The sequence below is a fragment of the Cherax quadricarinatus genome, unplaced genomic scaffold, assembly GCF_038502225.1.
Source record: "Cherax quadricarinatus isolate ZL_2023a unplaced genomic scaffold, ASM3850222v1 Contig439, whole genome shotgun sequence".
Classification (NCBI taxonomy): domain Eukaryota; kingdom Metazoa; phylum Arthropoda; class Malacostraca; order Decapoda; family Parastacidae; genus Cherax; species Cherax quadricarinatus.
Genome location: NW_027195465.1, coordinates 40001 through 56280, shown reverse-complemented (window position 1 = coordinate 56280; position 16280 = coordinate 40001). Strand labels below are relative to the sequence as shown.

Sequence of the window (16280 nt, the reverse complement as noted above, 5' to 3'; positions counted from 1 at the left end):
CATCTTGCATTAACTCTGAGATTTACCTTACAAAACCCTCTGAATAGAGAGAGATGTTGATGCATGGAAACGGTACCTGATGAGTGAAGTCAAGTGACTAAGTCAAGGTATGAAACTCTCTGAGCTGCACTATCAGTAAGACTTACTTCTGAAATACTTTCACAACTGTCCTGAGAAGTCACTGTTGCTAAGTCGCATATCACTGGATCAGAGCACAGTTGTGGCAGAATAGCTAAATGTACATCTTGGTAATCCTTTCCATTAACTCTGAGATTTACCTTACAAAACCCTAAGGTCTGAATAGAGAGAGATGTTGATGCCATGGAAACGGTACCTGATGAGTGATGAACAGTCAAGGAGTGGCGTTTAACTAAGTCAAGGTTGATGAAACTCTGAGCTGCCACTATCAGTAAGACCATCTACTTCTGTTCCTTTGATGAATACTTTCACAACTGCCTTTGACAGTGAATTTGGAGTAGCTGCAGAAGTCACTGTTGCTAGAGTCGCATGATCACTGGAATGTGTGGAGGCACTAGCTCTTGTTGATGCATTAGCACGACATACTTTAGCAAAGTGACCTTTCTTGTGGCATTTATGGCACATTGCTTCACGAGCAGGACACTTTGGACGTGGATGTCTTGAAAAACCACAAAAGAAACACACCGTACCTGCTGCTGCTGTCACTGAGGCAGGTTCCACAGTAACTTCATTGCAAGAGTCTTGGTCAGGAATTGCAGCACTTACCACTCGAGAAGGCTGAGTGGTACTGTATACTTCAGAATTCTTCTGGGCTGAATCTAGAGCTCTTGCCTGGTCAAAGGCAGCGGCTAAGTCGAGAGTTTTATTCTCCAATAAACGCTGCCTTATTATTGGTGATTGCAGGCCACTGATAAAAGCATCCCTGATGGACTCTTCACAATACTGAGCAGCTGTCACTGCTTGGTAGTGACAGTCCTTACCTAAAATTTTCAGTGCTTGAAGGTATTCCTCTAAGGATTCATCCCCTCAAGGAAGGTTCCTTGATGTTGGTGAGGGGCTCTTGATTTAGGAAACTGGATCTGTGCTCCAGTTCCCCGAATTAAGCCTGAATGCCTTCCACATCCCCCCCCCAGGCGCTGTATAATCCTCCGGGTTTAGCGCTTCCCCTTGATTATAATAATAATAATCTAAGGATTCATCAATCTGCCGGCGGCGAGTTGCAAGGCTATAGCGTGCAAAGATTTCATTTGTAGGTTTAATATACTGAGACTTGAGGGTTTTGATAGCATCTTCGTAGGTATTACACTCAGAAATAGCCTCATATATCTTAGGTGACACAAAATTGATGAGCAGACTTAGTTTATCTAGATCTTCTTTAGGAAGGGCTCCCAAGAAGTTTTCGAAAGTCTTAAACCAGTGCTTCCATTCCTGAGCAGCCGTTGATAAGCTGGGGTCACAGTCTAGCCTCTCAGGTTTCAGTCAACGCTCCATGTTGTGATGTAGTCTAGCGCAGGATCACCACCAGGTAGCCCAGGATTCTATGTTCAATAAATTGTTGTGATAGAAACACAGGCCTTATCTCTAGGCTTTATTGAACATAGAATCTTCATAGTACTTCTGCAACAACAAAATATAATGACTAGTACATCTAATAACGGCTTCCACAGGGATGGTGATGTCTTGCATATGTCAAGAGAAAAGTTATAACTACAGGCCACATATTTAAACTCACCATGTAATCTGCATCACTAATATATGGATAGAAGAGAAGAGAATCACACACCATGTGTTGGCGCCCATGACACACACCAAACTGTTGTTGTTGTTAAGGGCCCCGAGAGGTGGTGCAGTATTATCCTGCTGCTGCTCCCCACAGGAGCAGTATCACTACACACATGTACAACAAATTTCCAAGAAAATTTCCAAGACCATAGATATACTATCGAAGATACAGTACTATGTTCCACAGTCAGCCCTCCTGGCCCTATATCACTCTCTTATTTACCCCTATCTCACCTATGGAATTTATGCATGGGGCTCAACAACAATAAACCATCTCAGACCATTAATTACCCAACAAAAGGTTGCAGTCAGAATGATAACAAATTCCCACTACAGACAGCACACTCCACCAATATTCAAAACACTTAACCTACTCACCATACAAAACATCCATACTTATTACTGCACCTATTACATACATAGAACACTTAACACTGATATAAACCCTCCCCTCAAACATCTCCTTACCAACCTCAACAGAACACATGACCATAACACAAGGCACAGATCACTCTTTGATGTTCCTCGTGTCCATCTCACACTATGCAAAAACTCAATGCACATAAAAGGCCCTAAAATCTGGAATTCATTACCTGTAAATATAAAAGAAACACTGTCTGTTTATAAATTCAAGTTTCTTCTCAAAAATCACTTACTCACCCACAACCAAATAAATACTGAATAATTGTATCTTATAAATTGTACATCTTAAATCTTTCTCATAATTGTATCACATATACATGTATGTTTAACCTGAGACCCAATCAAACTGTGTTTTTTTTTAACTACATTACCTAACAGAATACTCCATTCTACTGAATGCTCAGTAACACAGAAAATGACCATATGACCTGTCTTAGTAATACTCATTTGTGCTTAATTGTTATCTGTTTACAATAATGTTTTACCACTGAATACATCATTGCTTAATTAATCTTAAGTTAATTTTAAGCCTGCCCATAATGCTCTGCATACAAGGGGCTTTGGCATGTTGCACTTAACTGTATTCCTTTGTACTTCTCTGTATCATGTTCAGATAAATAAATAAATAAATACAAATTTAAGAGAATTCTTAATATAAAAATTCTATCTTAAGTGCAAACAATATATGTACATTAAAAACTTTATAACACAGCTGATGAATCGTTAGAAAAAGACTTTAATTACAGGCATTACAAAGCGCACCCAGTAAGGAACCAGCCGGTCTTGAGTAGTGAAGGTTTGTTGAGTTACCCGACTTGAACTGCCATATAAATGCTCTTGCTCTTGATGCAGTGCTCTCTGGAGGGTAAAGCTTTGGGTCGCCACAATGAGGGTTGTCTTCAGATCCACTAAAGACTTCAACTGGAGACTGTAACCTACAGACAACCTCTGTTCTGTATTTCTGTCTTGACATGCAGTCCTACCTCTCAAGTGTCAAAATATTGACACTTACCAAAGTTTGGGGAGCCAATCATAGTGAGCAAAGGCAAGGACTGATAAGGTTGGTAATACCATAGTCCTTTGGCATGGAATGCCCAACTTGGTCGCTGATACTCGAACATGGTGATGCGTTTACTCTGCCTTCCTTTCTGTAACGTCTCGAAGAACAACTTTACAAGTTGTGTGTAAGCAGCCGGGATGGCTCCAGCAAATCCACTGGCCCCAAGGAATCCATTAGCCTGATGAGACAGTAAAATATCATGAAATATATTATTATTACTAAATGTATAAAGAAGAAAAACTCTATGAATGTCTCTCTTCTTTTTCAGGTCACCCTGCCATGGTGGGAGATGGGCGACATGTTAAAAAATTTATTAGCTGTCAAATGAATTACTGTATATGGAAATGTCCAGCCATAAATGCTTTGTCACTGTGGAAATGTGTAGCCATAAATTCTGTCAAACTGAACTTCTTTTTATTTACCCACAACGTACCTCATTTCTAACTGAATGCAGTGAAAAAGCACAACTGTCCATTTTTCCCTTGGCTGTCATTTTCAACAGGTTCTATATGTTCATACAGTTTCACTGGAGTTTTATCCATTAATATTTTAAGGGTTCTGAACTCCCTCTATACAAATTTATATATTATTCTTTACTCTGTTAATATTTCTACTTCATATAATGCCACATAAGCTATTTTTCTGCTTAGCCATTTTTCTATGCAGAAAACTTGGAATATTCAATAAAGGATTCTTGAATATTTGACACATTATTTATATTTGTCAAGACTTGCAGGATACTTCACTATAGAATTCCATATTAAATGTATATATACTGACTATACTAAAATTATATTTAATCCATTTTACTGAAGAGATATGGAATAAAAGGTACATTACTTAATATAAGCAATTTTTATAAGCACATGCAGTAATTTTTCACAATAAACAAGGAACCAGCAGTTTTATTTTTTTCAATGTAAACATGAAAAATTAACTTTAATATACAAATACACAAATAATGGTTGATCTTTTAAAAGAATCCAAAAGGCATACTGCCAAGAGTTGTTAAAAAAACCATCACTATCTTAATGGCTCACAATCACTATCTTAATGGCTCACAATCACTATCTTAATGGTTCACAATACCATCATGATAAATAAGACACATGCAAAACCTGTCTATCTTCATTTACTGTGTGAAGACAAGACATATTTGCTGAACCAGGTTTTATTGGGACATCATTTAGAGCTGTTAAAATTTTTATGAAGTCATACAGAAGTTACAAAGTTATTTTCTGCAAATATATCTTTTCTTCACAACTATCAAATAGCGTTTCATCAAGATACAAAAAATGCAATGTAAAAAAGAATTATTAAAACACATCTTACTTTGGGATGAGCCATGAGAATACTATAAAAAGCTTCAGTCCCCTGAAGAATACTTTTCATGTATTCTTCTGTTAAGTTGAAGTAGTCTGATGCTAACTGAATTCTTGAATTACTCTCGGCTGAAGTCAAGAACTTTTTGGTCATTGTGTTATCGCTCACAATATCAAAAGGTCCCATTTGTAAAGTTGGGATTACTATAGTGTCTAGGGGCTTTTCGTCTAGTTTATTAACACCGGACTTTTCAAGATTTTTTGACATTTTTGTGTAGTTTTGCCACACTCTTGATCCCACACTTTCTGTATGGCAGTTTTCATGGTCATACAATATTTATTATAATCACCCTGAAAAGTGCAAACACCACTGATTATAATCACCATTAAAAGTACAGTCTGTTAGGTAAAAGGTCCTGTGTAACGTGTGCGACATTTTTACTGTGGCCAAGTTTTGCCCGCCAGGATTTTTGTCATAACAGTTTGACAAAGTTCCTGGAGAGCGAAATGTTGCCACAATAAAAACATCACATTAGCTGCACATGTGTCCTTTTACCTAACATATTATTGGTAATTCTACCAATATTATTACAAAATTACGTACAGCTAAACAGCATTTATTATAATCACAATTAAAAGTGCAGTCAAGCAGTATGTGCTGTATTATAAACATTCTGAAAAATGCAAAGGTAATATAAAAAATGAATAACATGCAACATTTACAGTTTCCCCATTTTCAATAGATTTTCTCCCACTATTCAGATGGGCCATTAAAAAAAAAATCCTCCATGCAACCACTTTGAATTTACAGAGGTTTCCTTGTACAAATATTCCTCGTGCATTTGCACATTATTTTTATCAATACCATTAATGTTAATTTACACCTATTACAGATCACCTACCTAACCAAAATATACTGCCTTTATATATAAACATATACAGTAGAACCCCTGTATCCGTAGCTCCAGTATCCATGGTTTTGGTTATCTGCTGTTTACTGTGGCCCAAAAATAACCCTTAATTTTACTTAATAATGGCCTCAAAGTGCAAAAGTAGTGATGGTGGAAATTCTTCAAAGCCCAAGAGAAGCCATGAAGAGCTTCCCATCAGTGAAAAAGTGATAATTCTCTGCTTATTGTGCATAATTTATCAATTAGACTTTATAATAAGTACAGGTTTGCTACCATCCACGGTTTCGGTATCCACATCAGGTGCTTGGGCACTGACCCCCGGAACACCCTCCAGGTAGATATGGAGACACAAACTCAGAAAATTAATCAATTTGCATATCTTGACCCCTTGCTGGGGTTCTCTTTATATGTATACATATTAAGAGAGTGGTGAAGCAATGTAAAAAGAGAGCAAATGAGAGAGTGGGTGAGATGTTATCAACAAATTTTGTTGAAAATAAGAAAAAGTTTTGGAGTGAGATTAACAAGTTAAGAAAGCCTAGAGAACAAATGGATTTGTCAGTTAAAAATAGGAGAGGAGAGTTATTAAATGGAGAGTTAGAGGTATTGGGAAGATGGAGGGAATATTTTGAGGAATTGTTAAATGTTGATGAAGATAGGGAAGCTGTGATTTCATGTATAGGGCAAGGAGGAATAACATCTTGTAGGAGTGAGGAAGAGCCAGTTGTGAGTGTGGGGGAAGTTCGTGAGGCAGTAGGTAAAATGAAAGGGGGTAAGGCAGCCGGGATTGATGGGATAAAGATAGAAATGTTAAAAGCAGGTGGGGATATAGTTTTGGAGTGGTTGGTGCAATTATTTAATAAATGTATGGAAGAGGGTAAGGTACCTAGGGATTGGCAGAGAGCATGCATAGTTCCTTTGTATAAAGGCAAAGGGGATAAAAGAGAGTGCAAAAATTATAGGGGGATAAGTCTGTTGAGTATACCTGGTAAAGTGTATGGTAGAGTTATTATTGAAAGAATTAAGAGTAAGACGGAGAATAGGATAGCAGATGAACAAGGAGGCTTTAGGAAAGGTAGGGGGTGTGTGGACCAGGTGTTTACAGTGAAACATATAAGTGAACAGTATTTAGATAAGGCTAAAGAGGTCTTTGTGGCATTTATGGATTTGGAAAAGGCATATGACAGGGTGGATAGGGGGCAATGTGGCAGATGTTGCAGGTGTATGGTGTAGGAGGTAGGTTACTGAAAGCAGTGAAGAGTTTTTACGAGGATAGTGAGGCTCAAGTTAGAGTATGTAGGAAAGAGGGATATTATTTCCCAGTAAAAGTAGGCCTTAGACAAGGATGTGTGATGTCACCGTGGTTGTTTAATATATTTATAGATGGGGTTGTAAGAGAAGTAAATGCCAGGGTCTTGGCAAGAGGCGTGGAGTTAAAAGATAAAGAATCACACACAAAGTGGGAGTTGTCACAGTTGCTCTTTGCTGATGACACTGTGCTCTTGGGAGATTCTGAAGAGAAGTTGCAGAGATTGGTGGATGAATTTGGTAGGGTGTGCAAAAGAAGAAAATTAAAAGTGAATACAGGAAAGAGTAAGGTTATGAGGATAACAAAAAGATTAGGTGATGAAAGATTGGATATCAGATTGGAGGGAGAGAGTATGGAGGAGGTGAATGTATTCAGATATTTGGGAGTGGACGTGTCAGCGGATGGGTCTATGAAAGATGAGGTGAATCATAGAATTGATGAAGGGGAAAAGGGTGAGTGGTGCACTTAGGAGTCTGTGGAGACAAAGAACTTTGTCCTTGGAGGCAAAGAGGGGAATGTATGAGAGTATAGTTTTACCAACGCTCTTATATGGGTGTGAAGCATGGGTGATGAATGTTGCAGCGAGGAGAAGGCTGGAGGCAGTGGAGATGTCATGTCTGAGGGCAATGTGTGGTGTGAATATAATGCAGAGAATTCGTAGTTTGGAAGTTAGGAGGAGGTGCGGGATTACCAAAACTGTTGTCCAGATGGCTGAGGAAGGGTTGTTGAGGTGGTTTGGACATGTGGAGAGAATGGAGCAAAACAGAATGACTTCAAGAGTGTATCAGCCCGTAGTGGAAGGAAGGCGGGTAGGGGTCGGCCTAGGAAAGGTTGGAGGGAGGGGGTAAAGGAGGTTTTGTGTGCGAGGGGCTTGGACTTCCAGCAGGCATGCGTGAGCTTGTTTGATAGGAGTGAATGGAGACAAATGGTTTTTAATACTTGACGTGCTGTTGGAGTGTGAGCAAAGTAACACTTATGAAGGGGTTCAGGGAAACCGGCAGGCCGGACTTGAGTCCTGGAGATGGGAAGTACAGTGCCTGCACTCTGAAGGAGGGGTGTTAATGTTGCAGTTTAAAAACTGTAGTGTAAAGCACTGGCAAGACAGTGATGGAGTGAATGATGGTGAAAGTTTTTCTTTTTCGGGCCACCCTGCCTTGGTGAGAATCGGCCAGTGTGATAATAGAATAAAATAAAAAATACAGTACTGAAGAGGACCCCAACGAGAAGTCGAATTACACAGATCAAGAAATTTTCTGAGTTTCTATCTTCGTGTGAAATATTATTAAGCAAACACATACATAGTATTAAACAATAATTTACATATATTATACATATTACCAGTATACATGTTGTGTCTGGAAGAACAGTAGTAGTATTATCTGTCTGAAGCTGTAGGGAGAACTTGCTGACTGTATCCATGATCTTGAGATAGAAGTCTGCAAGTTCAGGACAGACATCTAAGACAAAGTAATGATCCTGTCTATTAGTGAAGTAGTCATTGCTCACATTGGCCCTGAAATTATATAACATGTTCTAATCAAACTGAAAAACTCATTTGTAATAGTAGAATAGTATATTATATTTTGTGGGTCACAAGATGACCCATAAAAGGACATAGTCGGTATTTATTTAATAACTGTCTTGCTAGACACTGCAGACATCACATTGGTAATGACCCTCTAAACAGCAATATCCCCCCCCCTTCAGAATGAAGGCACCATTTCTCATCTCTAAGGGAAAATTCCAGCTGCCTGGTTTCTCTGAATCCCTTTATAAATGAATCTGTGCTTATGCTCCAACAGTATGCCCATCCTTCCTTCCGAATTGTATTTATACACCCTTTTGGTTATCCTACTTTACACCATACTCTCTTAATGCCCCAACCTACCTCAACAGTCCATCCTCCACCTACTGAATAATATCCTTAATAACGCCATACCCTCTTCTAATTTTTACGCTCTGCAAAGTTTGCATAATATTCTCACTACACGCTGTTGTTAAACATCTCTACTGCCTCCAGCATCCTCCTCAATGCAATTACTTGGGTGACATTGAAAATTAGGTTGGGCAAATGTTATGTTAGTGGGATGAATTGTAAAGGACCTGCATAGTATGGGCCAACAGGCCTCCTGCAGTGTTCCTCCTTTCTTATGTTCTTATGTGTGTGACTGTGTGTGTGTATGTGTGTGTTTGTGTGTGTGTGTGTGTGTGTGTGTGTGTGTGTGTGTGTGTGTGTGTGTGTGTGTGTGTGTGTATGTGTGTGTGTGTGTGTGTGTGTGTATGTACTCACCTATTTGTACTCACCTATTTGTGGTTGCAGGGGTCGAGTCATAGCTCCTGGCCCCGCCTCTTCACTGATTGCTACTAGGTCCTCTCTCTCCCTGCTCCATGAGCTTTATCATACCTCGCCTTGAAACTATGTATGGTTCCCGCCTCCACTACTTCACTTTCTAGACTATTCCACGACTTGACTACTCTATGACTGAAGAAATACTTCCTAACATCCCTTTGATTCATCTGAGTCTTCAACTTCCAATTGTGACCTCTTGTGTATGTGTCCCATCTCTGGAACATCCTGTCTTTGTCCACCGTGTCTATTCTGCGCAGTATTTTATATGTCGTTATCATGTCTCCCCTGACCCTCCTGGCCTCCAGTGTCGTCAGGCCGATTTCCCTCAACCTTTCTTCGTACGACAATCCCCGTAGCTCTGGGACTAGTCTTGTTGCAAACCTTTGCACTTTCTCTAATTTCTTGACGTGCTTGACTAGGTGTGGATTCCAAACTGGTGCTGCATACTCCAGTATGGGCCTGACGTAAATGGTATACAGTGTCTTGAACGACTCCTTATTGAGGTATCGGAACGCTATCCGTAGGTTTGCCAGGCGCCCGTATGCTGCAGCAGTTATCTGATTTATGTGCGCCTCAGGAGATATGCTCGGTGTTATACTCACCCCCAGATCTTTTTCCTTGAGTGAGGTTTGCAGTCTTTGGCCATCTAAACTATATTGTGTCTGCGGTCTTCTTTGCCCTTCCCCAATCTTCATGACTTTGCATTTGGCAGGGTTAAACTCAAGGAGCCAGTTTCTGGACCAGGCTTGTAGCCTGTCCAGGTCTCTTTGTAGTCCTGCCTGATCCTCATCCGATTTGATTCTTCTCATTAACTTCACATCATCTGCAAACAAGGACACTTCTGAGTCTATTCCTTCCGTTATGTCGTTCACATATACCAAGAACAGCACAGGTCCTAGGACTGACCCCTGTGGAACCCCGCTTGTCACAAGCGCCCACTCTGACACCTCGTCACGTACCATGACTCGTTGTTGCCTCCCTGTCAGGTATTCTCTGATCCATTGCAGTGCCTTTCCTGTTATGTGTGCCTGATCTTCTAGCTTTTTCAGTAACCTCTTGTGAGGAACTGTGTCGAAGGCCTTTTTGCAGTCCAAAAAAATGCAGTCGATCCACCCCTCTCTCTCTTGTCTTACTTCTGTCATCTTGTCATAAAACTCTAGTAGGTTTGTGACACAGGATTTTCCTTCCCTGAAACCATGCTGGTTGTCAATTATACACTTGTTTCTTTCCAGGTGCTCCACCACTCTCCTCCTGATGATCTTCTCCATGACCTTGCATACTATACACGTTAGTGATACAGGTCTGTAGTTTAGTGCCTCATGTCTGTCTCCCTTTTTAAAAATTGGGACTACATTTGCCATCTTCCATACCTCAGGGAGTTGCCCAGTTTCAAATGATGTGTTGAAGATCTTTGTTAATGGCACACACAATATCTCTGCTCCCTCTTTAAGGACCCACGGAGAGATGTTGTCTGGTCCCACCGCCTTTGAGGTGTCAAGTTCGCATAGCAGCTTCTTCACTTCCTCCTTGGTTATATCTACCTCATCCAGCACTTGCTGGTGTACCCCCTGTTCTGATTTCCTGGAGTCCTACTGGTTTCCACTGTAAATACTTCTTTAAATCTTGTGTTGAGCTCCTGACATACCTCCCGGTCGTTTCTTGTGAATTCCCCATCACCCTTCCTCAGTCTGATTACCTGGTCCTTGACTGTTGTTTTCCTCCTGATGTGGCTGTACAACAGCTTCGGGTCAGTCTTGACTTTCGATGCTATGTCATTTTCATATTGCCGCTGAGCCTCCCTTCTTATCTGTGCATATTCGTTTTTGGCTCTTCGGCTAATCTCTCTATTTTCCTGAGTTCTCTGTCTTCTGTACCTTTTCCATTCTCTAGTACACCTAGTTTTTGCCTCCCTACACCTTTGGGTGAACCAAGGACTCGTTCTGTTCTTCCCATTATTTCTGTTTCCCTTGGGAACAAACCTCTCCTCTGCCTCCTTGCATTTTGTTGCCACATAGTCCATCATTTCTTGTACTGGTTTTCCTGTCAGTTCCCTCTCCCACTGAATGTCTTGAAAGAAGTTCCTCAAGCCTGAGTAGTTCCCCCTTTTGTAGTTTGGTTTTCCCAGCCTATTCCTGCTGCTCTCTCAACTTGGAGCTCAACTATGTAGTCGAAGCACAGAACCACATGATCACTAGCTCCCAGGGGCCTTTCATACATGATATCCTCGATGTCAGAACTGCTCAAGGTGAATACAAGGGCCAGTCTTGCTGGTTCATCCTCTCCTCTCTCTCTGGTAATGTCTCTAACATGTTGATGCCTGAGGTTTTCCAGTACCACATCCATCATCTTGGCTCTCCATGTTTCGGGACCCCCATGGGGCTCCAGGTTTTCCCAGTCAATCTCCTTGTGATTGAAATCACCCATAACTAGTAACTTTGCCACCCCCATGTGTGCTCTCCTGGCCACCTCGGCTAGTGTGTCAACCATTGCTCTGTTGCTCTCATCGTATTCTTCTCTTGGCCTCCTGCAGTTCTGTGGTGGGTTGTACATTACTGCAATTATCACCTTATATCCCTCAGACTGGATTGTTCCTAGTAAGTAGTCCCTTTCGCCCGTGCCATCCATTCCTTCCATTTTCTTAAAACCCCACTGGTTTTTAATGAGCAGTGCAACTCCTCCTCCCCCTCTCCTCCCTCTGTCTTTCCTGAGGATTTGATATCCGGATGGAAAGATTGAATCTGTTATTATTCTGGTGAGTTTTGTTTCTGTGAGTGCTATTATGTCTGGGGATGTCTCCTTGATTCTTTCGTGCCACTCCTCATACTTATTTGTTATTCCATCTGCATTTGTATACCACACCTTCAACTTCTTTTCTAAGATTGTGGTCTGGGAGGTGTATTGGGGTTGGGGAAGTGGGAGACCTGATAAGGAACTATGGGTGGTTGCTGCGGGGGTGGAGTTCGTAATGCAGTGGGTGGGGGCATTGGATGTGGCATGGGTGTTTTGGTTTAGAGTGTTTGATTGCACTGGGGTTGACCTGGTTGGGAGGCTTCTATAGGAAGTTGAGAGGGAGGCTGTATTTGATCTTGCTGTGTCTGGGATCTCCTGTCTGTCTTCTCCATCCCCTCTCTTTCCTCCTTTCGCCTTTGTATCATCTCTCTCTGTTTCTGTCTTTCTGCTTGTGTTCTGTCGCGGTCGAGATATACCTTCCTGTATGCTGGCATGTCCCTTAATTGTGCTTTCTCCTGCAGGATCCTGTTCCGAGTCGAATCTGCCTTGAAGGTCACTTTCACTGGCCGGGTTCTTTTTTTTACAAACCCCCCTATTCTCCAAAAATTTTCCAGATGGGTCATGTCGTCTTCTCCTATTGCTTTCATGATGCTTTCAATTGCTTTTTTTCCCCTTGTTTTCTTGCTTCATATGTTTCCCCTTCAACTTCCTGTAGCCCATACACAAAGACTGACCTCACCCTTTCATTCTCCCGCTGCATATCCCTGTGTATCCCCTCATTCAATTTGATTTCCTCCATTGCAGCTTTCCTTTCTTCAGTTTCACTAGCTAATGTACTTGGGCTCAGTGGCCTGTCATTTTCCCTTCTCGGCTTTCCCTGGGCTCTGCTGTGAACTGTTAGGGCCTCCACATATAGCTTAGCTCTTTCATTTACTACAGTCTCACTGATTGAGCTTCTACATGCAGTTTTGCTCCTTCTTTCCCTACAGTCCCCTTATTTGTGGCTGAGGTAGCAGTCTCTGTTGTCAATCCCAAAATGTTTAGTTCTTTAGGCTGTTTCAGATTTTTCAGTTCCTCTTCTAAACTCTGTATCCTGGCCTCTGCTGCTTTGACTTGCACCTCCCACTTCCTGCTTTCCATGTCTATCCTCTCTTCCATTCTCATGCTAAGTTCTTCTAGTTTCTTTTCCCATTCATGTTCCCTTTTTGTGAGCTCTGCTGCCCAATCTTCCTTTGCAGTTTCCTCCTCCTGTCCCTTGGTTTTTCTTGTTGCTCTCTTGCAACCCATGTGTGTTTTATCCAGATTGCCTCAGAGTGGGAAACCTATGTAATTCTGTATGTTAGGTTAGTATTGTGTATGTCAGAGTGTGGGGGAGGGGAGGTAGTGGAGGAACTGTGGCTATGTGGGAGAGTAGTGGGGATGGGGAGTGGGAAGGAGGGAGAAGCAAGTGGGTGAGTGGGAGAGGGAGAGGGGGAAGGAGGGAGAGGTGGGGAGGGGGAGGGTGAAAGAGGGAGGGGAGGGATCAGGTGAAGGAGTGAGATGTCGGTGGGGGAGGGGGGGAGTGTATGTGTGAGTCTGGCAATGTGTGTGTGTGTGTGTGTGTGTGTGTGTGTACTCACCTATTTGTGATTGCAGGGGTCGAGTCTTAGCTCATGGCCCCGCCTCTTCACCAGTTGCTACTGGGCCCTCTCTCTCCCCGCTCCATGAGCTTTATCAAACCTCGTCTTAAAACTGTGTATGGTTCCTGCCTCCACTACGTCATTTCTAGGCTATTCCACTGCCTTACAACTCTATGACTGAAGAAATACTTCCTACTATCTCTCTGACTCATTTGTGTCTTCAACTTCCAATTGTGGCCTCTTGTTTCTGTGTCCCCTCCCTGGAACATCCTGTCTTTGTCCACCTTGTCTATTCCACGCAGTATTTTATATGTCGTTATCATGTCTCCCCTGACCCTCCTGTCCTCCAGTGTCGTCAGGCCGATTTCCCTTAATCTTTCTTCATAGGACATTCCCCTTAGCTCTGGAACTAACCTTGTCGCAAACCTTTGTACTTTCTCTAGTTTCTTGACGTGCTTTTTCAAGTGCGGGTTCCAAACAGGTGCTGCATACTCCAGTATGGGCCTGACATACACGGTGTACAGTGTCTTGAATGATTCCTTATTAAGTTATCGGAATGCTGTTCTCAGGTTTGCCAGGCGCCCATATGCTGCAGCAGTTATCTGATTGATGTGTGCTTCCGGAGACATGCTCGGTGTTATACTCACCCCAAGATCTTTCTCCTTGAGTGAGGTTTGCAGTCTTTGGCCACCTAGCCTATACTCTGTCTGTGGTCTTCTGTGCCCTTCCCCTATCTTCATGACTTTGCATTTGGCAGGATTAAATTCGAGAAGCCATTTGCTGGACCAGGTGTCCAGTCTGTCCAGGTCTCTTTGAAGTCCTGCCTGGTCCTCATCAGATTTAATTCTCCTCATTAACTTCACATCATCTGCAAACAGGGACACTTCTGAGTCTAACCCTTCCATCATGTCGTTCACATATACCAAAAATAGCACTGGTCCTAGGACCGACCCCTGTGGGACCCCGCTCGTCACAGGTGCCCACTGTGATACATCATTACGTGTGTGTGTGTGTGTGTGTGTGTGTGTGTGTGTGTGTGTGTGTGTGTGTGTGAGTGTGTGTGTGTGTATGTGTGTGTGTATGTGTGTGTATGTGTGTACTCACCTATTTGTGGTTGCAGGGGTCGAGTCCTAGCTCCTGGCCCCGCCTCTTCACCGGTTGCTACTAGGCCCTCTCTCTCCCCGCTCCATGAGCTTTATCAAACCTCGTCTTAAAACTGTGTATGGTTCCTGCCTCCACTACGTCATTTTCTAGGCTATTCCACTGCCTTACAACTCTATGACTGAAGAAATACTTCCTACTATCTCTCTGACTCATTTGTGTCTTCAACTTCCAATTGTGGCCTCTTGTTTCTGTGTCCCCTCCCTGGAACATCCTGTCCTTGTCCACCTTGTCTATTCCACGCAGTATTTTATATGTCGTTATCATGTCTCCCCTGACCCTCCTGTCCTCCAGTGTCGTCAGGCCGATTTCCCTTAATCTTTCTTCATAGGACATTCCCCTTAGCTCTGGAACTAACCTTGTTGCAAACCTTTGTACTTTCTCTAGTTTCTTGACGTGCTTTATCAAGTGCGGGTTCCAAACAGGTGCTGCATACTCCAGTATGGGCCTGACATACACGGTGTACAGTGTCTTGAATGATTCCTTACTAAGGTATCGGAATGCTGTTCTCAGGTTTGCCAGGCGCCCATATGCTGCAGCAGTTATCTGATTGATGTGTGCTTCCGGAGACATGCTCGGTGTTATACTCACCCCAAGATCTTTCTCCTTGAGTGAGGTTTGCAGTCTTTGGCCACCTAGCCTATACTCTGTCTGTGGTCTTCTGTGCCCTTCCCCTATCTTCATGACTTTGCATTTGGCAGGATTAAATTCGAGAAGCCATTTGCTGGACCAGGTGTCCAGTCTGTCCAGGTCTCTTTGAAGTCCTGCCTGGTCCTCATCGGATTTAATTCTCCTCATTAACTTCACATCATCTGCAAACAGGGACACTTCTGAGTCTAACCCTTCCGTCATGTCGTTCACATATACCAAAAATAGCACTGGTCCTAGGACCGACCCCTGTGGGACCCCGCTCGTCACAGGTGCCCACTGTGATACATCATTACGTACCATGACTCGTTGTTGCCTCCCTGTCAGGTATTCTCTGATCCATTGCAGTGCCCTTCCTGTTATATGCGCCTGATGCTCTAGCTTCTGCACTAATCTCTTGTGAGGAACTGTGTCAAAGGCCTTCTTGCAGTCCAAGAAGATGCAATCAACCCACCCCTCTCTCTCTTGTCTTACTTCTGTTATTTTATCATAAAACTCCAGAAGGTTTGTGACACAGGATTTGCCTTCCGTGAATCCGTGCTGGTTGGCATTTATACTCCTGTTCTGTTCCAGGTGCTCCACCACTCTCCTCCTGATAATCTTCTCCATAATTTTGCATACTATACACGTCAATGACACAGGTCTATAGTTTAGTGCCTCTTTTCTGTCTCCTTTTTTGAAAATGGGAACTACATTTGCCGTCTTCCATACCTCAGGTAGTTGCCCAGTTTCCAGGGATGTGTTGAAGATTGTGGTAAGTGGTACGCACAACATATCTGCTCCCTCTCTAAGGACCCACGGAGAGATGTTGTCCGGTCCTATTGCCTTTGAGGTATCGATGTCCCTTAGCAGTTTCTTCACCTCCTCCTCATCTGTATGTATGTCGTCCAACACTTGTTGGTGTATTCCTTGTTGGTGTCCCCATCTGGTCTGTCCCCCCAGAGTCCTTCCTGTCTCTACTGTAAATACTTCCTTAAATCTCGTGT

The 16280-nt window shown here is 42.5% G+C and overlaps 1 protein-coding gene across 1 annotated transcript in view; it reads right to left on the bottom strand.

Moving 5' to 3' along the window:
- Window positions 1-212: 212 nt before the first annotated feature.
- LOC128706188 (CDP-diacylglycerol--glycerol-3-phosphate 3-phosphatidyltransferase, mitochondrial) overlaps window positions 213-16280 on the bottom strand; it is a 32565-nt gene continuing 16497 nt past the window's right edge. The window contains 4 exon segments of the mRNA XM_070080428.1: window positions 213-3422; window positions 4577-4812; window positions 4815-4917; window positions 8125-8328. Of these exon segments, the coding sequence (XP_069936529.1) occupies window positions 3171-3422; window positions 4577-4812; window positions 4815-4917; window positions 8125-8328 (795 nt within the window). The 3' untranslated portion in view covers window positions 213-3170.